The 24168-nt window shown below is 35.7% G+C and overlaps 3 protein-coding genes and 1 long non-coding RNA gene across 6 annotated transcripts in view; 2 read left to right on the top strand and 2 right to left on the bottom strand.

The window, feature by feature from the left end:
• Positions 1–10155: 10155 nt before the first annotated feature.
• The window catches only part of LOC125668993 (acid-sensing ion channel 1-like), a 38115-nt gene continuing 24102 nt past the window's right edge, over positions 10156–24168 (bottom strand). Inside the window, exons 12-15 of the mRNA XM_056161366.1 lie at positions 12740–12797; positions 11496–11578; positions 11303–11378; positions 10156–10717 (exon numbers count right to left, since the gene is read on the bottom strand). Coding sequence (XP_056017341.1) covers positions 10496–10717; positions 11303–11378; positions 11496–11578; positions 12740–12797 — 439 coding nt within the window. The 3' untranslated portion in view covers positions 10156–10495. The remainder of the gene's footprint in view (positions 10718–11302; positions 11379–11495; positions 11579–12739; positions 12798–24168) is intronic.
• LOC130054107 (uncharacterized) lies at positions 14389–16235 on the top strand. 2 transcript variants are annotated; one of them, XM_056162561.1, is made up of 4 exons: positions 14389–14641; positions 14954–15087; positions 15337–15575; positions 15913–16235. In XM_056162561.1, exons 2-4 carry the CDS (start codon positions 15006–15008, stop codon positions 15922–15924), a joined length of 333 nt encoding a protein of 110 aa, XP_056018536.1. In that variant the 5' UTR covers positions 14389–14641; positions 14954–15005; the 3' UTR covers positions 15925–16235. The 2 variants fall into 2 exon arrangements, with proteins under 2 accessions (XP_056018536.1, XP_056018537.1); XM_056162562.1 differs by having other exon boundaries at positions 14389–14665.
• LOC130054108 (uncharacterized) lies at positions 16143–18615 on the bottom strand. The gene is made up of 4 exons (XR_008802380.1): positions 18392–18615; positions 17659–17793; positions 17369–17479; positions 16143–17181 (listed from the first exon to the last, which is right to left on the bottom strand). It is a non-coding gene; the product is annotated as an uncharacterized LOC130054108 (long non-coding RNA).
• On the top strand, positions 18814–24138 carry LOC125655080 (uncharacterized). 2 transcript variants are annotated; one of them, XM_056162560.1, is made up of 3 exons: positions 18985–19124; positions 20851–20948; positions 22671–24138. In XM_056162560.1, exon 3 carries the CDS (start codon positions 22671–22673, stop codon positions 23514–23516), a length of 846 nt encoding a protein of 281 aa, XP_056018535.1. In that variant the 5' UTR covers positions 18985–19124; positions 20851–20948; the 3' UTR covers positions 23517–24138. The 2 variants fall into 2 exon arrangements, with proteins under 2 accessions (XP_056018534.1, XP_056018535.1); XM_056162559.1 differs by lacking the exon at positions 20851–20948 and having other exon boundaries at positions 18814–19124.

Here is a 24168-nt window from a genome sequence, read left to right as displayed (position 1 = left end):
AAACGGAGCCATCCGCAGCCAAAATCAGTGTGCCAAGAACGGCTTAACAATCGGTATGAAACACGTCAGACAGTATTTGACCCAATGCCAGTCCATGCGACATTTTTATTTTTGATTTAGACTTTTCAACCACTTTCGGAAAAAAATTAAATGAACAATTGTATATCTTTCTTCAATGATCTGGTTAAAATGCATGTCCATTTTTCATATAAAAGGCAAATATGTGAAAGCAAATTGTAAATTCTTTGTACACAAACGCAATCAAATGGAATTATATCTCGAGATAGCAGACTTTGTTCCGAGGACAATAATCATTCTGTGGTGCTCGACTTAGTGCATGTGCTACATATAGAAGCATGCCAAACAAACAGTTGCTGTGTTTGCCATTCAAGAACTTCTTTGAGAAAGAGTTCTGTTGTTGGAGATAATATTTGCAGTGTCTAGATATAGACCATCTTATACTTTATCCACCTACGTGTTCTTATTTTTCATCTTCTTTCAACTATAGTCCAGTTGGACATGTCATTACTGGTGAAGTTGATATACAATGTAGTTGAAAATGAGGACCTCAAATCACTTATTTTAAAAGGTTCAAAATAAAGAGAACCTCGGTCTTTCCATTGGCGAAAGAACTTCATCTCTATCATGAATTCTGTCGAGGATTATGCCAGATGATGGATCAAATATGAAAAAAGAACTTGATGATTGTCAGAATGGATTAAAAGTATAAGAGGAATATCAAAATCCTGCATTAGATACATCTAAACAAACGTACGTACCATCTATGCTTCTGTGTTTAGTAAACCAGAAGCGATAAAAGAATTAGATAGGTTACATGAGGATTATGTTTTACTTCCAGCTGACAAAGCTTGTAACAACATTGTCTTTGTTTGTAAGGTCCATTATTATAACTGTATTTTAAAAACGAACTTGGCATTAATTTTACTTTTGGCAATCGTACTTCTACTCCAATCCCTTTCAAAAGATGAAATTCTTCAAAACCATGCTTCCGTTTTAGACACATTTAATATCCCAGTCAATGGGTTGGATGAATATGAGTTACCGTACCTACATGTATACTGGATTCCTAAACTTCATAAAAACCCTTACAGACAACGATACATTGTTGGATCCAGTAAATGTTCTACCAAGCCCTATCTACTTCAAACGTACCGTACGACTACATCTGCCAGAAGTGGTGTAAATCAAATGTAGATTCTAAAAAATTCTAAAGAACTTTTAGTAAATTTGAAATCGCAAAACTTTTCTCAAATCAACATCAAAACATATGGCTTTTCAACATTTTATACGACCATTCCTCACGATAAATTAAAGACAGGACTTTCTGACATCATAGACAGTTGCTTCTTCAACAAAAATGGAAAACGGAAATATTCATATCTAGTGATCAGTCATCCAAAAAATTACTTTGTTAAACACCAATCTGATTCCACGCACAAGTATTCTGATGTTGAAATAAAAAATATGCTAGAGTTCTTCATTGACAATATCTTCGTAGTCTTTGGTGATTAGGTCTTCCAACAGTCTGCTAGAATTCCCATGGGATAAATTGTGCTCCTTTGTTAACTGACATGTTTTTATATTCTTATGAAGCAGAATTTATTCAAAAACTTCTATGTGAGAGGAAAAAACATCTTGCTGTGGCCTTCAATTCTACATTTAGATAAATTGACGACATATTATCTATTAACAATAATAATTTTCATTCATATGTCGATTCGATATACCCATGAACTCTAAATAAAGGACATCACAGAGTCGTTCACTTCTGCTTCATACTTAGATATTTTATTGGAAATAGATATTAAGTTATTAACGGCAAACTAACAACTCAACTTTAAGACAAACGGCATGATTTCAGCTTCTCCATTGTCAACTTCCCATATTTATGTAGCAGTATTCCATTATCACCTGAATATGGTGTTTAAATATCTCTCAACTGATTCGATACGCAAGAGCTTGTTCTGCGTATGGTCTTTTTTTTTAAAATCGAGACAGGCTACTGACAGACAAGTTGATGGTACAGGGGTTTCAACAGTCTCGTTTAAAGTAATCATTTTTCAAATTCTATGGTCGTTATAATGATCTAGTTTGCCAATACAACATATCATTGAATCAGATGCTGTCTGACGTGTTTCATACTGATTGTTAGGCCGTTCTTGGCACACTGATTTTGACTACGGATAACATCGTTTACCTAATCAAGTTATAGGGCTCACGGCGGGTGTGGCCGGTCGGAGAGAGAGAGAGATAGAGAGAGAGAGAGAGAGAAGAGAGAGATTGATTTTCGCGAGTATTTGACTTTCTAGGCTGTTATTACACTGTTTCATGAGTTTCCTTTCCTTTGTATTTTTTAATCGATGGCGTGTTTCATATGTATTCATAAAGCATAAATAGGAATGTCATCTGGTGCTAGCTGATCACTGATTACTATATCATTAAATAACTCATACTCCTTGAAATTCATCAAGTCAATCATTATCACATGGCACATAGTGGAGCAGCTCATTGGACGAATAGGGCTTGTGCTAATTAGCTCCTTAGAAAACACTTTGATCAGCAAGCCAAAAACAATTTGAATTTGTGTTTGAATCAAAGTAGGTCCAAAATTAATGTGTATCTGTTTAAATCAGAGTACTTCCAATATCAATATCTAAATCAGAGTATATCGAATATCAATATCTAAATAAGAGTATTCCCAATATCAATGTTTAAATCAGAGGATATCCAATATCAATATCTAAATCAGAGGATATCCAATATCAATGTCTAAATCAGAGTACATCCAATATCAATGTCTAAATCAGATTATATCCAATATCAATAATTTAAATCAGAGTACATCCAATATCAATATCTAAATCAGAGTACATCCAATATCAATGTCTAAATCAGAGTATATCCAATATCAATGTTTAAATCAGAGGATATCCAATATCAATATCTAAATCAGAGGATATCCAATATCAATGTCTAAATCAGAGTACATCCAATATCAATGTCTAAATCAGATTATATCCAATATCAATAATTTAAATCAGAATACATCCAATATCAATATCTAAATCAGAGTACATCCAATATCAATGTCTAAATCAGAGTATATCCAATATCAATGTTTAAATCAGAGTATATCCAATATCAATATCAAAATCAGAGTATATCCAATATCAATATCTAAATCAGAGTATATCCAACATCAATATCTAAATCAGAGTACATCCAATATCAATATCTAGATCAGAGTATATCCAATATCAATATCTAAATCAGAGTATATCCAATATCAATATTTAAATCAGAGTACGTCCAATACGAATTTTTACCTGTCTAAATCAAGGTAGATCTTGGTGAAGTTAGCTCCGAATTCGTGCAGCTCCGAGGTGTCAGCATTACGCTTCAAGCCAATTTGATAAAATTCAAAGAAATTATTTATATCGTAAACACATATCTTAAAAGGCCATACATTGCAGACAGGGGTTGTAATTAAAAATCATGTAGCATACTGGGTGGACTGTGAATTAAAAAAACCTGCTTTGACATTTAAGGAAATTTACTTGGCGCCGTGCTTATTTCTATTCACTTTACCTTTTTTCGACCAGGAGGTGGTTGTCCAGGCCCTGGGGGACCAGGAGGCCCTCCACCGGGCTACAAGAAATGAAAAATTATCATTACAGACACTAAATATGTCTTAAGGAGGTATGCTACACCAGAGAGATTTGATATGGATGAAAAGTGGGGGATATGTACAACAATATTTCGAAACTTAAAAGTTCCAAATTTACTTTATTTGGTCAAAAAATACAGTTTTAGTTGAAAGCAAGCTCAGGAAAATTAAAAACCCCTCCTGGACTCGAACACGCGATCTACAATTCATTAGTCGACGTGCTAACCTACTGAGCTACTCAGCTAGGCAAGAATTGTGCAAATGAATAGACAAATATTGTTGATATTTATATTTTCCACCATGTTTTAAAAGGAAGTCAGCCATTATGACGATGTACAGTACCTCCTTAAATGCATTTTTGAGCTGTTCAAACCATGTTATATATTGATTGATAAACTACGACAAAAGAAAACTTGGCCGATTATTACGATAATCTTGTATAATGCCATTCTTTGAAATCAGTTTAGAAATTGTATGAAAATAAAGTTACCGCATGTTTCTTGAAAGCGTGAATGTAGTTTACATAGCTGCATTGTCATTTTGTATATACATTGCGCTTGCATTATGATATACTGTATAGCTTACGAAGAGGAGGGGGTTAGTTAATAAATATTACGAAAAGCGATCAAACATGAGTATGAACAGTTGTAAGTCGTGTTTTAATTTGTATAAAGTTAAAACAAATCGTAAGATATAACCATCAGTTGCAAATATTTTATTTTTGTAAAATGTCCGTAGCTCTTCTACATTTTAAGATTAAGTCTATAAATTTCAATTTTTTGCAAAACGATGACCTGGATTTTTTTTTTTTTAAAGTGTTAGTACTTGCCAAGTTCTTCATGGGATCAGCAGAGTCTATCAACTCCTTCATAGCCCGGGAGTTTGTTGATATATGTTCTCTTTTAATAACGTTAATATTGCAGATGGTCACTGCGGGAAGGTGAAGTTTGCTGAAACCCAAGGAAAGTTTAGTTTGCACAGGAAGCTCCATGAAATGAGTAATCAGGTAGATGAGATCCAACCCATGGCAGTCAACAGAAGGACGGACCAAATAGTCTTGGAATACCATCTTTGGGAAGAATTTATGTAACCAACTCCTTACATGGCAGTTTTGTCCGCAAAACGGCGAAAGATTTTCCCAAGGGATTTTCTTTAATCTATGGTTTCGTTGTTTTCGCTGTCCTGAATGATGGAATCATAACGCTAGTTATTGATTAATGGTTGTGAGAAAATGCTGTCATGGTTGATTTTCTTGGTATTTTTTAAGTTATCCCCCCCCCCAATTAGATCTTGAAAAATATTTTGCTGTATTGTAAATCATGTGTTTACGAAAATATTATCATTAATGTATTTTTTGTTGTTGGTAAACTCATGTAAATCTGTGGACCAATTCCGTGGAATATGATTATTCCTATTGTCATGAAGTTGCCCAGATGAAGGGAAGAGTACTAGAAATTATTTTCTGAAACCAACCTTTTCTCCAATTTCCGCAGTATCAGGTAAACGAATCCTATGTTCATATTGTGAGGGCTGATAAAACCAATAGGTAGGCGAGAAGGCGTACGCATGGTGCCTCCCCGGGTATCCCATGGGAAGGGGCGTCGCGTCTTGGAATACTGGAGACCTGGGCTCCCGGTGCACTCGTTTTCTTTCCGACAAATTCATGCTTCGTTCTTTACCCCCGGCTCATATAATGCGCTTGATGTTCGTATGTCCACCTTTTAAATAATCGTGAATAATTAAACAGTGCATGTATATACGTGTGTTTAGCAAAAAAGCTTTCAATGATTATTTTCTTTTGCCGGTAAAGTACAGGTTTGATCAATACACTACACCCTTTAGGTGTTGAGAAGTACATTAATGGGTATTAGAACTGTTCACGGTTTTTGCACTTGAAATTAATATGAGAGTTTTTAGTGATAATTATAATCTTGTAAATATAATTTGCTTATGTGCAATTCAAATAATTTTATAATGATACTTTTTCTGAAATAAAATTATCAAGACCGGTAATTGTTTGTTACTACTCTAAATTCCATTTTAGCTTCTCATCTATTATCATTTATCAAAATATAAATTCTATTTTTAAAGGACTCCTGAGAGTTTTCATGAGTTAATTTGATAAACGGTCATGCATGAATAAAAAAAGTGATCAATCTCATTAATTCTGCAAAGAATACAAAATTAAAAGGGCAAACACGGACTCATCGACATACCAGAATTGGTAGTATCATAAATATAAATCGGAAAGTGCCAAATTGCATACATGAAAAAATATGTCACATTGAAATGCTAAATATCTATCACTTGATGTCTTAATATTTACATCTGTGTTTTGTGATTTCTTTTGTCATGAAAAGTACGTATACCAAATAAATAAATATGTACGAGTACCAAGCAAGTGAGACGAGTTATCTCTGCCCTTTGTCTTGGCATCATAGTATTACGAGGCTTGCTGTACATGTACATTTAATTACATTTAGCAGTTTTTTCCTTATCAATTCTGTTGGCAATAACTTTACACAATACCAAACCACTAACCGGGTGGGCTACATTTTGACTGCACGCAATTAATGTACACAATAATCGTTAATTGAATTGCTGCTCGCTTCAAATGAATTGGTGATATCTTCAAATAATTAAAGATATCTTCATTTACGTGTATTTGAATATATATTAATTTGGCGCTCCATACACTTGAACCCAAAAGAAACAGCTTTCCCGCCAATCAAAAATCACCCGCACACCTGTGTGTTGATGATAAAATAAACATCAGGTGATTTTGCTGTTAATATGGGGGCGACCATCTTCCCCCAATAATAACAACAAAACCACACTCATTGTTTAAATAGCCGCATCATATGAAATTCATTTCAAAATTAAGGATTATCTCCCTAATGCATAGATCTTATCGTTGGACGAATTTGGCTCCAGTTTTTGGCACTCTAGTTTTCCTTTTAGCTCTTACAAGTTTATTGTTATTTCAAATTTCCAAAATTTCGGCTTGAGCATCACTGAAGAGACATTATTTGGCGAAATGCGCATCTGTTGCATCAAAATTTGTACCGTATAAGTTTTACATGAAGAAGAGCTACAGTGTATTCGGTAAATATTTGTGCAAGTATAAATTGCGATTTTCGAATACACTCTTAACCCACTCACAGCAGTAAAAGTAAATTCCTTGATGGTTATTTATCATTTTTGCTTATATCTTATGGAATTCTATTGCTGCCATGTGCTTCTTGGTACAGATAAGACATAGAGCCCATGGCGGATGGGACCGGTCGACATGGGATACTTACTCCGCCTAAACACCTAATTCCACCTCTGGTATATGCAGGGATCCACGTTTGCCCGACTCTTTATTTTGTATTCCTTTAGGAATTATGAGATTGATCACATTTTGTTATCTTCACCTTTTAATGGTACTATCACCTTTATGATGCAATGACAAGTTAGTACGATGGCGATGATACAATGATATGATACGATGAGAAGATGGTACGATGGCGATGATACAATGATATGATGGCGATGGCATGATACTACGGTGGTGGTCATCGTACCATCGCCCTCTTTACGAATGCGTGAACAAACGGATGTTTGAAAGGAGTTTTGGTTATCACAAGCAAGGTAAACATTTGTCAATCTTATGTGGAACAAGGAGCACATTTTTCAAACGTGAAGAAAATACAACATTATGTGACGTTAAATGAAGGTAGATTGGCGATAATTTGGTGATCTTAAGCTTTTTATATGTAATGTTGTTGAAATTCAAAATAATTCATAGATGAATAATAACCTTTAGCTACAGAAATAAATTCATGCATGTTATGTATATGTTCAAACTTCATAGCACAACTATATATTCACATACCCAATACGTACATGTTTTGTGATAAAATATCAGTTCATTCAAAATGTTTAGGATATTTACATGAAAATTCAGTTTTGATAGCACTTGTTTCATTCATTTCATTTCTAACATAACATACGATGGGCTAAATATGAAATGAATACCGTAACATACTGTGACATGTTGACAGAATAGATAAAGTGTATTTAGAGAAATATTATAATCTCATATTAGACAAGTTAAAAAATTTAATTTGACAATTAGACACGTTAAAACAAAAATGTGTACCACCTATCCTTCTCTGTTTAGTAAACCATACGCGATGACAAAATTAGATAGGTTAGATAAAAAATATATACTGGACCTAACAAAGCTTTAACAGCATTGTTTTCGTATGATCATTAATACAACTGTTTTTTTTAGAAAAACCACATTTGGTAACCCAACTTATGGTCGAAGTTCCCTTTCAAAAGACGAAATTTTTCAAAATCACGTTTCAGTTTTATGTGCATTCAATATCCCATTCAAAAGGACGAATGAAATTGAGTGACCCTACCTATGCTGGATTCCAGAACTTCACAAAACCCTTACAAAGATACATTGCAGCACTCGATAAATGTTTTACTAAGGCCCTGTAGTAGTGAAGGAATTGTGCCTCAATATATGTGAAACTATTTGTTATCAAATTTGGATTCTCAAAAATTGCCAAAGAATTTTAGTAAAGAAATCACAAAATATCTTCAACATCAGCTGCATTAAAATGTACGGGTTTTTAAACATTTCTGACAACACATGAAAGGCTGAGCTTTTTGACATCACAAACACTCGGAAATATTCACATTTGGTGATCACAAAGGTATCAAAAAGTATTTCATTAAACACCATTCTGATTCTACATACGAGTACTCTGAAGCTGGATATTTTGAAATTGACAAGCCAATTTCAGAAACATGAGAACATTTCTCTCCAGAAAGCTACAAGTATATTCGATCTTATAAATGACAAAACTTGTCCAAACTCAGATCCTCGACAGGGGATGCGTACTCCTTGTAGGTACCTGATCCCACCCCTGGTGTGTCCAGGGTCCGTGTTTGCCCAACTATCTCCTTTGTATTGCTTATAGGAGTTATGAGATTGATCACTGTTCGTTATCTTCACCTTTCATTAGTAAGAACACATGTACCTCAGGCTCACTACTTATGCTAGGGATAGTCATTAGTAAGAACACACGTACCCCAGGCTCACTACCAATGTTAGGGATATTCATTAGTATGAACATACGTACCCCAGGCTCACTACCAATGCTAGGGATAGTTATTAGTAAGAACACACGTACCTCAGGCTCACTACCAATGTTAGGGATAGTCATTAGTAAGAACATACGTACCTCAGGCTCACTACCAATGCTAGGAAATGTCATTAGTAAGAACACATGTACCTCACGCTCACTACCAATGCTAGGGATAGTCTTTTGCAATGCTTCTTCGCTTGTCGTGTCTCTTCAGAAAGTTAGAAACAGAAAACTATCGACGACTATGCAAAACTACAGGTGCAAGAAGAAAGATGAAGGAAACCATTGTCTGGCAAGCACTGTACAACTGAAACAAGCACAAGAAGCCAACCTAACCCGTGTGTTATTCAGAAGGAGGTATACAAGGAAGTGAAATACGCGTTCCTGAGGTTGTCAGTCAAGCATTGTACAACTGAAACAAGCACAAGAAGCCAACCTAACCCGTGTGTTATTCAGAAGGAGGTATACAAGGAAGTGAAATACGCGTTCCTGAGGTTGTCAGTCAAGCATTGTACAACTGAAACAAGCACAAGAAGCCAACCTAACCCGTGTGTTATTCAGAAGGAGGTATACAAGGAAGTGAAATACGCGTTCCTGAGGTTGTCAGTCAAGCATTGTACAACTGAAACAAGCACAAGAAGCCAACCTAACCCGTGTGTTATTCAGAAGGAGGTATACAAGGAAGTGAAATACGCGTTCCTGAGGTTGTCAGTCAAGCATTGTACAACTGAAACAAGCACAAGAAGCCAACCTAACCCGTGTGTTATTCAGAAGGAGGTATACAAGGAAGTGAAATACGCGTTCCTGAGGTTGTCAGTCAAGCACTGTACAACTGAAACAAGCACAAGAAGCCAACCTAACCCGTGTGTTATTCAGAAGGAGGTATACAAGGAAGTGAAATACGCGTTCTTGAGGTTGTCAGTCAAGCATTGTACGACTGAAACAAGCACAAGAAGCCAACCTAACCCGTGTGTTATTCAGAAGGAGGTATACAAGGAAGTGAAATACGCGTTCTTGAGGTTGTCAGTCAAGCATTGTACGACTGAAACAAGCACAAGAAGCCAACCTAACCCGTGTGTTATTCAGAAGGAGGTATACAAGGTAGTGAAATACGCGTTCCTGAGGTTGTCAGTCAAGCATTGTACGACTGAAACAAGCACAAGAAGCCAACCTAACCCGTGTGTTATTCAGAAGGAGGTATACAAGGTAGTGAAATACGCGTTCCTGAGGTTTTCAGGCAAGCACTGTACAACTGAAACAAGCACAAGAAGCCAACCTAACCCGTGTGTTATTCAGAAGGAGGTATACAAGGAAGTGAAATACGCGTTCCTGAGGTTGTCAGTCAAGCATTGTACGACTGAAACAAGCACAAGAAGCCAACCTAACCCGTGTGTTATTCAGAAGGAGGTATACAAGGTAGTGAAATACGCGTTCCTGACGAATATCACACTGTCTTGATCCTTGGTTCTTTTTAATCCAGCATATGATATCAATTATAAAGAACCCTCGATTCTGTATTTAGTATTAGAGACCAAGACTGTTCTTGGTTATTTTTTTTTTTGATTTCCGGTAGGCATTCGATCATTCCTGTATTTAGTAAAACCAACACTGTTCTTGGTTATTTTTTTAATTTCCGGTAGGCTTTCGATCATTTCTGTATTTAGTAAGACCAATACTGTTCTTGGTTATTTTTTAAATTTCCGGTAGGCTTTCGATCATTCCTGGTCTGATTTACATGGTTCTTTTTTTCGGTATTTCCACATAAATATACACCGTATGCACAGAGTTCAATGAAGAACTGGACCACTTCAAATATAGCCAAAATAGACAGCCCAATCCACAAGCCAATGGCACCGCCCACGTCGGAGGCAAACTGAGCCGTCTGAAAATATACAGAAACATGGAATTTACTAGAGCAAGTTCAACGTGTTCAAAAAGGTAGGTTTTGTATTTGAAATACAAAATAATTTGTTATGCAGCAGGGTTACAGAGCAACAGGAACAGTCCGCATGTTACTATGATTTAGGTTTTGATTTTGCATACTAGTACCATAGCTGTTTTTTCCGCGGGTTTAAATTTTGGCGCTTTTCTAGCTCATTGGTATACATATAATTTTTAGTGGAGTAACTTTTGGCGGACATTGAGTTTTCATTCATGACAATTGATAAGCATTGCAGTGTTGATAATCTGTGAAACAATTTACTGTCATTAGAAAAACTCAGCAGTTTATTTACCTCCCATGCTGAAGATTGCTTCTTGATTGCTATTTGTATTCTTAGATTTTTAGAATCGTGATTTTAATTAAACTTGTTTTGAATTTTAAACAAATAACAATTTTGATATAGTACAACAATCTTTGTGACATAACAAACATCGTCAAGAACAAAGCTACAAACTTTTACTGAATTATTCAATTTAGCTCAATGATGTATGTTCATTACCGTTATTAATGATGTATGTTCATTACCGTTATTTCCGGTTCCTCTTCCAGATGTTCATAATTCAGATCTTCAAAGTATATCGTTACTTTAAGAAAATTCAAACTGTAAAACAACAACAACAAATCAGCAGCATATACTGTGTTTGAATGGGGCAGCGTGGAATAAAGGTCTTGCATATCTAAAGAATTAAGGTACAATAACCGTCAAACAGTTATTTACCTCAATAACCGTGGATCTGTTATGCTTGTCAACAGTAGACATTTCAAAGGGAAATGTTCACACAGTCCTTGCAACAGAGTGTTCTGAAAGATAGACTCGTCTTTCATTAATTGTGTAGTTATGTGCATGTAATCATTGGGAGTTGAAACTTGTTTTTAGTTTAAAAAGGTTTTGTCTCATTGTTCGCGTGTATGTTAATCCGTCCTATCCATATTCCTCATCCGGTTTTACCAAGACTGGTAGGACCGATAACTTGAGCAAATATCTTATTTTACACTAGGATATAAAAATTTCATTCATATGAAAGGTGAAGATAACGAACAGTGATCAATCTCATAACTCTTACAAGCAATACAACATGTGTCGATTCAATATATCCCAGTGAACTCGAAATAAAAGACACCACATGGTCGTCCACTTCTGCTTCGTACTTAGATATTTTATTGAAAGTAGATATTAACGGCAAACTAACAACTCAACTTTATGACAAACGGAATGATTTCAGCTTCTCCATCGTCAACTTCCCATATTTATATAGCAATATTCCATTATCACCTGCATATGATGTTTATATCTCTCAACTGATTCGGTACACAAGAGCTTGTTCTGTTTATGGTCAGTTTTTAAATCGAAACAGGCTACTGACAAACAAGTTGATGGTGCAGGGGTTCCAACAGTCTAAAGTCAGCATTTCGCAAATTCTATGGTCGCTATACATGTAACGATCTAGTTTGCCAATACAACCTATCATTAGGTCAAATGCTGTCTGACATGTTTCATACCGATTATTAGGCCGTTCTTGGTACACTGATTTGACTACAGGTGACTCCGTTTACCTGATCAAGATATAGGGCTCACAACAGGTGTGACAGGCCGACGGGGATGCTTGCTCCCCCTGAGCACATTATCCCACCTCTGGTGTGTCCAGGGGTCCGTGTTTGTCCGACTCTCTACTTTGCATTGCTAATGGGCGTTGTGGGATTGATCACTGTTCGTTATCTTCACCTTTCATGAGGTCACTGTAAGCTCAAAATGCCCATGTTGTGAAGTTTTGTGGAACCTTTGTTTTATATAGTTGATTTTTATTTTTATACAATGTTGTATGAATAATTATGCTGCAACATCGACATATCATGGGATACCACAGTAAAAATAGAATTAGCAGAATTTAGACCAGTTCTCTCTGAGAAAGATTAAACTTTGAAGACCGAGGAACGGTTAGCCTTAAATACATGAATTCTCACAGCATATTCAGTTGTTGGCCACTGTCGGCTACTTGGAAACAAGGAATATTTTTTCTCCCTGGAATAAAAAGGAAATTTGTTAATATTGATTTGAATATACCAAGAAAGAGCAAGAGCATCAAGGCTACGTCTAGTTCCCGGTTATATTTTGAGAAGGCGCAAACAGTGTTAATATCAGACCTGAGATAAAAAAGAAGACAACCCTAAACAAATGTTAACGTGTTTTTGATGATCCACTTACAATGAGCATTACGCAATTTCCAAGCTTCCCAATAGTTCTTTCCCTTTGTGGAACTCTTACGCACAGTGAGACGCAAAACATACTTTCGTCCACACGCGGTGGGTACAAATGCTTATCGCTGCCATCATATATTGCCTAAAGGATGATTATCAGACATCATGCAGCTACCCAAACTACTGGGACACACAAATTTAGTAAGTGTATGAGTATTTGATAATAAAATAGCTCAAACAAAAATCGATAATCACCATCTTTCTTTGATTAAAGTATCACTCGTGCAGAAGAGGAAATCAAAATTAATTTCATATTTAATTTAATGGCCTTATTCAAACAAATATGATCCTTGATAAGGTCAGTTTAATGAACACCAACGGCTGATATGAATAAAATGTACGCTTTTATAACTTTTATCCTTATTTACATAGCTAGTTTATAATAGCGAGCGAAGCTCGCGTCGCTAAGCGACGCGACGAGCTCGCTCCAATGATTACACATATGAGTCACGTGATTTGCTCTTTATCAGTTGAAAAAAGATGAGTATCACCCATAATGCTTCTGGAAAAATGTCGCCGTCACTGCGGTATACTTAATTGACAATCCCGTAATTAAATTTATTAGATTGTTTAGAAAGTACCATAAACGTTTTTAAATTCCAGTCAAGATTTCTCAAAGCTTCAAACGTTTTGTGTTTGCTTGGTTTGAAAGAAGAAGAAAATTGCAGCTAATATGACGTCACGATGTAACTGTTTACATCCACCGCATGATAATTCCCGCGTTAAATAAAGAGGCGGATAAAATGTCTACAAGTCTTTGCAAGATGTTAATGGGCTTCGCTCGTCTTAACGGTCACACCGTACAACATATTATATGTATACATCTTGTACCCACCCAAATGTTCCACATAATACTGAACGTACCTTCATCGTAAAAGAGTTGATATCTCAGAAGTTGCGTATTTCTTCCACGATATTACAGGCATTACTATACAATCACTTATACAAGAATAATTAAATTCTGGATTATCCAATAGTAATTTCCCTTTGGTAAACTCTTCTGTACTCTGAGATACAAATCATATTTTGTTACACACGCGGTGAACTTTTATCAAGGTCTTTATATAATACACGTATTGACTGCTCCAGGAAGTGTGCCGGCGTGAAGGGTTGCATTTCATGTCCTTAAATGAAATTTCTTATATTCACATTCTACTGTCATTTCTATCGAAATTTCCAGTCATTAAAATAGACGTACTATAATGTAATTAATATGTCTTACGGCGTGACCGTGTTTGAGGGCGAAGCAAAACATATTGGCATTAGTATTTAGATCCATAACAAGACAAAAAATATCCCGAAATATTAGCACCTAACGTGTGAGGACGGAGCTCAATCAAAGTATTCTAAATAGGGTCTGTAAGTCTCGTCATGTGATTGCCGAGAATTAGCGAGATTATTAACTTCCGGGTACATCAACATCTCAGATTGCACTGTGTAGAGAGTGGTATACGTTAGATATAGCGTTATCAATCGATTATGTGGAAGTTTAACGAGATAAACATGGGAATTGAAGCATTAGTGGAGTGGTCGAGGATTCTTCGCTTCGTGTTTGACGAATTACGTGTAATAACCGCCAGTGCATGCAGTGTACAAGCATCGACGAAGGTACGTCTTGCAGATAAAGAGCAGGTTGGTAAAAGCGCAATGAGATGTACGATACGTTTTTATATTCCCAAATCATTCCAATTGAAAATAAAAACGGATTATGCATAAAACTTGCTTTGTACGATCAGAAGGGGGGGAGGGGGGGGGGGGGGGGGGGGGGGGGGGGGGGGGGGGGGCAACGATACTACATGTACGTACCTGCAGTGTACAGTTGTATACATATTCAATATACAAAGCTCATTAAATGTAAATATCTATATCAGTTACATCACAGATGGGTTGATTGTTTAATATTTGAAAATTATTTTATAGATATGCCTTGAATCTGAGGATAAAGGTGTTGTGTATTGTGCAGTCATCATTAATGTGGATGTCTGATGCCAGTATGCCCATAGTGGGGCAGTATAAGTGTCGATCTTCATATGGCAGCAACTTTTCAAAGGCAGGTACACAATTTAAAGATAAAATAATGTCAATACATGTTTGGATCTATATTTATTATGATTATAATAATTATTAGATTATATGTTGTAAACTTTCTTTCTTTTTAGAAATTTCTTTCTTTATAAACTGTCTTGCTGTTATGCCCTCTGGGCCCAAATTGGAATAAACTTATCTATACCCAAAGTAAGTAATAAATGGGTTCAAACTGTGAAAATAAAATTTTTACATGTAGATATATTGGAATTTTTCAGATATAAGAAGGCAAATAAAACTGTTCAATGTAAAATACGCCAGTAGTTGGATAAAACATCCAAAGTCGGCACAGTCAAAGGTCACAACAACAATGGAGGAATTAACTGCATCCTCATTCCGAAGGGCAGTAGGCCATTTTCAGCAACCCCTGAAATTCTTAATTGAGGCTAAGTGCCCATTTTCAGCTCGAACAATGACAATTAAAGAGGCCTGTGCAAATGTTGGGATTTCCCTCTTAGTAAGTCAGCATTATAGATTGAACAATTATGTGTACCTAATACATGTACATTAGCTGTACATATATGTATTCATATATATTATTATGGATGTATCCAAGTTTATTATAACTTTGAAGTAACATTTTATGAATGAAATACAAATACTACTTCGACTTCATTGTGATATTGAACTGCTAATGTTCTTTATAAACTTTACTTGCATCAAGTTTTGAATACTGCAGTACATCTATGTCAAAAGAAGTATGCATATTGCAGTATAATACTTTCACCACTAATCCGACCACTTGTAAATCATGTATATTTTATCAATACATGTAATGACAATTGCCATTTTAGAATGTGATGTAAGAGATGGTTCGCTGCCCATTAAAACAAAATATGAATATTGGCATCAGATTCAAGGACAACAACACCTGAAAGACACCCAATGCTGTGATTTGCTAGTGTGGATTCCTAGTGACACTCAAATACATTGACAAAGATGTATTATGGTCAACTTTTTAAGCGTGATAGAGTTTAATTATAATAATAAAGTATTTTTGCAGTCTAGAACACACACACATAACCACATGTACATATACTTTATTATGATATCAGTGGTGCATCTATCAAAGTTATGTAATTACATGTATATTTATTGAATAAACATTATAGACAGAGTTTTTTTTATTTTAGATGAACCAAAATTTGTATAGACACAGTGTCCAGCTTTACGAAAATCATTGAATTACATGCATTCACTAAAAACAATGGATTTTACTTCTTTTTTAATAATGCAGATTTGAAAACCTTCAGGAGAACAAAAGGCTTTATGTTTGATTGTAAATTGTTTAACGTCCCTCTCGAGAATATTTCATTCTGATGGAGACGTTCCAAAAGGCTTCATATGAATATAAAAGGCTTTATATTTATATAAATATGTAGAAAAGTTATATTGCATAAATATGATATTCATTACTTTTAACTTTAAAAATTCAATGTGGCAGGTATGAGCATATATATACATGCAATTAATCTAATAAATTTGTAGGATTTATCTGCAATCTCCTTCAAAAGGGGAACCTACAAAACCACATGGGCCACACAAAGCTGAAATATTTTGTCAGATCAATATCTATACTATGACAGAATATGGCTGAGGAATTTTTAAAAAAAAAATATTCTCTCATTTTCCCATTCAACATGGATTCTGCATCTGGAAATTTTATAGCAAAGTTGTGATCCTCTTTTGAGAAGTGGGATTTATTTGTAAGAAAGAATGGGATATTAAATGTCATGTCATTTGGAAGTTTGTCAAATATACAAAATCCTTTGTCCGCCAGGAATATATCACCAACTTGCAACTTCTCTAAAATGCCACAATGGTTCACAATTGCCAAATCAGATTTGTATCCAGCATACACAATTGGAAATGAGCTGCATTAGGTGTAATACATATTAAAGTCTTTCCTTTGTGGCGACTCTTGTAATTACTGTAAGCGAAAGACTGACTATTCATATCAATTTGCTCATATTAGGTCTCTTCTGTTGCATCCATTGCAATCTTCAATTCTTCTGGCTTTGATATTTCAGTTGAATGGACACTCCCAACAGTGTTCATGATCCCTTCAAACAAAATTTCATGAATATATTAAAAAATATTCACACAAAATGGTGTATACAGCAACATTTATACCTCCCCCCCCCCCCCAAAAAAAAATTACTAGGTAATTGAATATTGTGAAATCTGATAACTAGTCAGTGTATAGAAAGTGCATTGTTCATTTTTCCTTAAAGAACCGCTAAAACATACCTTTCCAGGGTCTTTCAATTATGATGTTCCCAATGGTCATGGATGGTTTCCTTTAATTATGCAGGTATATTTCTCACTGCAAGTTTACAACATCCTAGTCTTCAAGGGAAGCTATCAGAACAAAAACAATACCATTATAAAATTTGGTGTGCATATAAATTTAGATAACACTGAAATGAGAATGAAGAAAATACAGAAAACCACCTGACACTAAACTTAACAACCACTGTAACTTCCTGGTTTGATGTACTAATATCTGGTATTGACAATACTTGTATCGTACACTGTACCTTTTTAAATGTTGAGGGTTTGATGCTGTATCATTGTTGTCTGGTACAGATATATTGGTAGCAGTATCAACTTCGGTTCCTACATGTACGTTTGAAGCAAATGATTCTGCTTCAGCAGGTTTCGTAACTTTGTATCTATGAAAAAAAGTAATATACCATAAATTGATGTTTTTATTGACTTAAAATGGCTCACTACACAACAAATGTAAGTTATAGTTTCTGAAATAAGCACAGGATATGAGTGTTACAATCATTCTTATCAAGGCCATGTGTCACTTTTATATAATTATACAATAAAGATATATGCCAGTTCTCTTGAAACACAATACAATATTTAATCATGCAGGAACCTATATAAAGGCAAGTAGTATCAAGGGTATCCTGTCAACCTTTTCCTAGCAAGGTTATTTTTTCTATATTGATACAATAAATTAGTGTCCCTTCCCCTTTTCAGGCAAAAGGGAATTATGTAGTAAAATATGTTGATAAATGTTGAAATCAATAAACGAAGAGAAACTTTACCACCACCCCCCCCCCCCCCATTTATGAAATTTTAGTACATGTAATTTCTTTTCCCATTATTTTATTTTTATCAGTTCGTCTGTCAAAATCTTTTGTAGGCCTACTCCCCCTCTGATTTATCTAAACAACACGTCCAGTATATTCTGTCAGTTTATACACACGTGTGTTAATTTGACATGATTATTCGTTGAATTATGATAATATTACGTACCTACATCTTTGTATCCACCGCTTCCTTACTGTAGCATCGACTAGGAACTTAAATAAACTACATGGCAGAGTTTTCCCAGTCTCATGTATGCAGCCGATCGCTTAACAATACACCAAATTACATATTAGCACCGACTCTCTGTTACGACTGTATATATTCCACACGTTGTTGTACCCGGAAGTAGTAAAACCGAAAGTGAAACCAAACGAGACTTACAGACCCTATTTAGACATTTTTGATCCGCCTATTCATTGAACTCGGGAAACGTTATGCAACTGATGTAAACAGTGCATTGTGACGTCATATTCAGCGTCGGTGTTTAGCAAATACACAAACATATGAAACGTTGTAACGATATCGGATCGCCGAATTTTTGAGTGACGGGAGCATTAGCCAATCAGAGAGCTCCATTTACACGCGCTTTCTGAAGCTAAGGACGCGCCGCCATTTTGCCCGACAACAAGCGAAAATTCGACATTTTATCGGATTGTTTACATTGGTTTATGACAACGCAATTATGGTGAAACGTTGCTGTTGGGGCACTTGTAACACTGATAGCAGATACCCAGATCGGCTTCAAGGAGGGATAGTGTTCATTCCTTTTCCAAAACCTGGAAGAAACTTGGAAAAAGCGAAGAGGTGGATACGCTTGTGTGGTCGTCCCCATTATCAGTTAAATGAAGATATACTCAAAGAAAGAGGGAAAGCGAAACATTTATATGTGTGTTCAAAGGTAATGTGCTCACCGATACTTGTAACGCTCATTAAAATATTATTAAACTCGTAAATAGAAAGTACAAAGGGGACATAGGCCTAGCTGCAGATCTGGTGCCCGTGCAGGTCGACTGCATCATCACTGCATGATGACTCGTGTAAATACAAGTTTTTTGTCATGCACAGTTACATGTAAAGTGCTAGGTAATATGAACTGCAAATGAATAGGTAGGTATATCAAAATATTAGTGATTATGTTATACATATTTATGCAAACTCATGCAGTTAAATACGACCTGATCTGATGACTAAATATAGCATGGAAGGATCCAGGATTTTAACAGGGGGATCAAAATTTTGGCAAAATAACCATTCTATTGGTATTCATTTTGTTTTTATTTTAAGCTTCTGTCATGTATAACCTGAATTTTTTGTGAAACCTTTTAAACATATTAGACAGTAGAATTTGATCACTAAAACTTGTGAAAAATAAAATTATGAGGAAAATCTTGAATCAGTCCCTTTAAGACTTAAGTACTATACATGTACACAATCACTGTGACAGTAGATTCAGGTATTCTATAATCATATAACACGGATACTGAAACATGTATACATATTCTACAATGATGCCAACCAGAATTCTGTTTTAGCAAATTGCACTACATATCAGGGTTGGCAAAAAAGTGGTCAATATGAGTATTGACCGGGCCGGTGGTCAATACTGGTTAAAACCGCTCAATAATGGTCAATACTGGTTGATTGAAAATTCTTTGGTCATTATAGTCTGTGTTGTTGGTTATTTTAAATGTTTCAGTGGCCATCATTATGGTAAATACTGTAATTCATAACATGCACTATCAGTTTATAATATACTTGCAAGTCATAATATTAAATAAATAATGTAAATGACTCTGTTAGATTGGGATAGTATGATGGGGGAAGTGTTTTCTATTTCTGTTCAAATTCTTTAGTTTATCAAGAACTATCTATTGTTTCAAATCTTCATTTAACTGTTAAATAAACATTTGAGGGGGTGTGTTGGTGATGTTTTCATAACAATAACATGTACACTGGTCCTCTCTGGTCCCAGAGTATGCTAATTAACACCTGTCAACCTTGTTTCCTGTGCTCTGGTACATCTCCTGCTCTGTACATTGCAACACATTGTTTATCTAGAGCACCTGTCACCCAATTCATATTAAATCACTGTGTTTATTTAATGTCCAGCTACCTGTTATTCTTAATCTGTTCAGGTACATGTATAAGCAGGTCTGTCTCCTATTGTCTAGTTATGCTATATGTGACCCTCTTTTATAGTTCTGAAGATATTATGATCACAGCTTCAGCAAACCAAATATATTAAACTTATGAAATTACATCTAATTATCTAATGAAAATTATTGATAACCAATTGATCCATATATTATAATGAAAAGACTTAATTTATCTTTGCAAAAAATGTACAAAAATAGGAAAATGGTCAGTTTAAATCTCAATTGACCAGTATTGACCACTTAGGGAGTATTGATCGGGACGGTTAAAACGGGGGGCGGTTTTAACCGCCCAACCCTGCTACATATGCACATACCCTTTATTTAATGTATAATGTCCCACCGCTTTCTTGATTTCATCATATTGTTTAGTCATCATTTTTATTATTATAAAATTGGATGATTTAATTGTTACAATATTTAAAAGATAAATTGGATGTTTTTTAATGTGTTCCTTTTTTCAATTATCAGCATTTTGTCAATGGCCAACCATCTGAGATTCATCCTGATCCAGTGTCTGCAGTCAGTTATGATCTTCCCATCAAAGTTGACATCAATGTTGATCTTGTGTGGGTCCTCCGTTTTCCTCTGACTCCGATATACTTCGGCTTTTATTAGCATATTTTCGCGTTCTTGTGCATATAATTTGACTGATTTAACATAGGAATCCTTCATAAACGCGACAGCCCGTTGTTTTTGCCGAAGGGACGGTGTATGTAACATGTATGATGCGGAAAAATCGTCTGGTATGTCCTTTAACGACATGATCCGCGCCATGTTGTTTATGCGTTTAATGTCGGGCTAGTTACCGTCGTCATGGTGGGCGGGGCTTACACGAAAATCGGCGATCCGCCAATTCGAGTTTTAAATCGAGGAGTAATTATATATGACTAAGAAAATAAGATTTACATGCTTTTATGGATTTTATGTAACATCTCGGAATAACGTGAACTTGGGTACACGAGATTCAAAATGGAGAAATACATGTCCAAGCGATAGTATTCGAATCGACGCCATTGGGACCAAAATTTTCAAGTTCCATTTCATTAGTTTTCTATATTTTCCTTTTAAACATGTATATACGTGTTACCTATAGGGAGAGCTGCGCTCTCACGGCCCTTCGGGCCGTGAGAGGGTTTCGCCCTCTATCAAGATTCATTTTTACAACTGCACTGCTTTATTGAGGAAATGGCTATCACTTAAAAAAAATGATATTACAGATGAGAGTAAGCGAATCGGACATTTGGCTCGCGAGATGCTTCAAGTAACCAATCTACGTAAACACCACCCAGGCAAACATTTAAGGGTATACTAAATGTTCCTCTATCACAGAAGACATTGGCATTTCTAAAATACATTCACACTGACATTCACAATGTGTTGGTTGCTGACATTTATCTTACACGTAAACAAAGTTGTTTTCATTTATGTATGAATCAATTCTCTGAAGAAGCACAATTTTACTAAATTCCGTCTGGAGGGTTTTCAGTAAAACTAATTCTACTCACATTGTATGATAAATGATGTTAAAGAATTAAAAATAAATGATCGTAAAATTACCAGTGTTACAACAGAGATTACAATTTGAGTGATATTCAAACTTTCCGATTTCATGTAATGAATGAAATAGTGAAAATGTCCAACACATACACCACTGCGCTCGAAAACCAAAAAAAAAAAAAAATTTGACTAATTTGACTACGGATTACTCCGATTACCTGACCAAGATATAGGACTCACGGCAGGTGTGACCGATCGACAAAGGTTGCTCACTGTTCCTAAGCACCTGATTACAACTCCGGTATGCCCTGTGGTCCGTATTTGCATAACTCTCTATTTTGTATTCCTTATAGGAATTATGAGATTGATCAGTGTTCGTTATATTCACCTTTCATTAAGATTAGGACTTCATATATTTTTTTTAAAGAGATTTTCCCAAATATTTCTTCCGATTTCAAGCTTTTGTAGCATAAAGACTAAACCCATTCAAATCAAAATTCAGTATATTTATAAAATTAAAATTGTGAGATTTTCTACGTTTTGTAATCAATTAGCATTTTTCCAAAGAAAAAAAAAAAAAAAAAAACCCCACCAAATTTCAATATCAAGCGATTTAATTTCTACAAAATTCATGGGGGTTTTCTATTTCAGAATTTGTGGGGTTCTTTTTTTGTATATCCTCAGTGAGAAATTTTCATCAGCCTTCACGACCTTGTTCTTCTCATGTTTGCAATGTTTGACACATGTTGATATTCATTAACTAAGGATTTATTTTAAAAATTCCATTTTAGATGGAAGACTTTCTGGACTTATTTGCTGACCTGAACGAAGTAAATGCTGTTCTAGGACAATGCCAAACAGAATATATCGAGATCCTTTATGACCCATCTGGAATGGAATGTCCAATCATCGGATGTAAAGGGACAAAGTTTCCCTCCAAATCCAAATTCACACGTCACTGGGAGGAGCGACACAAAATGTCCACCACCAAATACATATGTTCTGTACATGGTTGCAATGCTGAGTGCCGAAGAAAGTCGGACATGCGGACCCACATAAGGAGAATCCATGAAAACAACACTGATACAGGGGAGTTTATACTCGCTAAGTGCGAGGTGATCCAGAGGGAGAGTAAGGGTTATTTGGACCCTGGATTGTATATCTTCAGGGGAACAACTATGAATGGGGCAGCAGGTGTACAAGTTCCGCAGGAAACTCAGGGGAAGGAGTCCTCTACAGCAGGCACTTTAACGGACCTACAGGAACCAGCCCCAGAGGAGAAAAGAGAAGAAGTCAAGAAGAGGAAATTAACCCTCCAAGAATATCAGGCTCGAGAACCTCCACACCACCATACCACAGGAACACAGACTACTTGGTGTAATTTACCGTCTCTTTGTTTGCCAAATCTACCAGAGACCGGAAGCACAGAGGAGTTGCATGCATGCCTCATGTGGCTTTGCAATGGTATGGACACATTGGGTAGAGCGAGGGAGCTAGTGAAAAGAAGACTCGAGACTGGAAACAACATGGAACTGGAGCGGGAGAGAAACCTTAGGCGTCAACTGGAAAAGAAGAACAGGGAGCTCGAGAGTGAACTTAAGAAACTTCGGGAGAGGGACACCCTTTTCGAGGAGTGACATTTTTCATTAATTATATGGACCTAGTAGTTGATTTGATATTGAATGCGTGTGTATTATTCATGATTTATTATTGTTGTTTTGACAGATGTTGTTATTTCAATTATTTATTTTCATTCTATGATATTTTATGTTAATAAAGATCTAGGTAATGATTTCATTGTGACTAATGTGGATTCCACATTAGATCTTAAGGAAGGGGGAGTGTGATGGTTTTACATATTGCTCACTTAATTATAGGTTTTATTTATAGTCTATTTTACCCTCTTTATGCATTTCCTTGATTGTATTATTGAGTTATTGCCCTTTTGTGTATATCCCGACCGGGTTGCGGCCGTCCGGGTTGCACCCGCCCTGGTTACGCCCGTCCGGGTCTGTTGATCCCGGCCGGGAATTGTTATATCTATATATATACCTGTTGAACGCAGATTGAGAACGGTATTGAGTATAGCAGTAATTAGTAGCAGTAGCAGATTTGTATATTTCGGACACAGGGGCTAAATTTAACTATAACGGTAATTATCACACTCCCTTGGATTTAATATGATCATGCTTCATATCTAAATCATGTTATTTTATACATGTTCAATTACAACAGAATATAATTATTTCTAAACACTGAGTACTCGTTATCTTTTCTGGACCTGGGTGT

Source organism: Ostrea edulis, chromosome 4 (assembly GCF_947568905.1).
Source record: "Ostrea edulis chromosome 4, xbOstEdul1.1, whole genome shotgun sequence".
NCBI classification, from domain to species: Eukaryota; Metazoa; Mollusca; class Bivalvia; order Ostreida; family Ostreidae; genus Ostrea; species Ostrea edulis.
The sequence above is the reverse complement of the archived record's forward strand: the minus strand, read 5'-3'. Positions and strand labels throughout refer to the sequence as shown.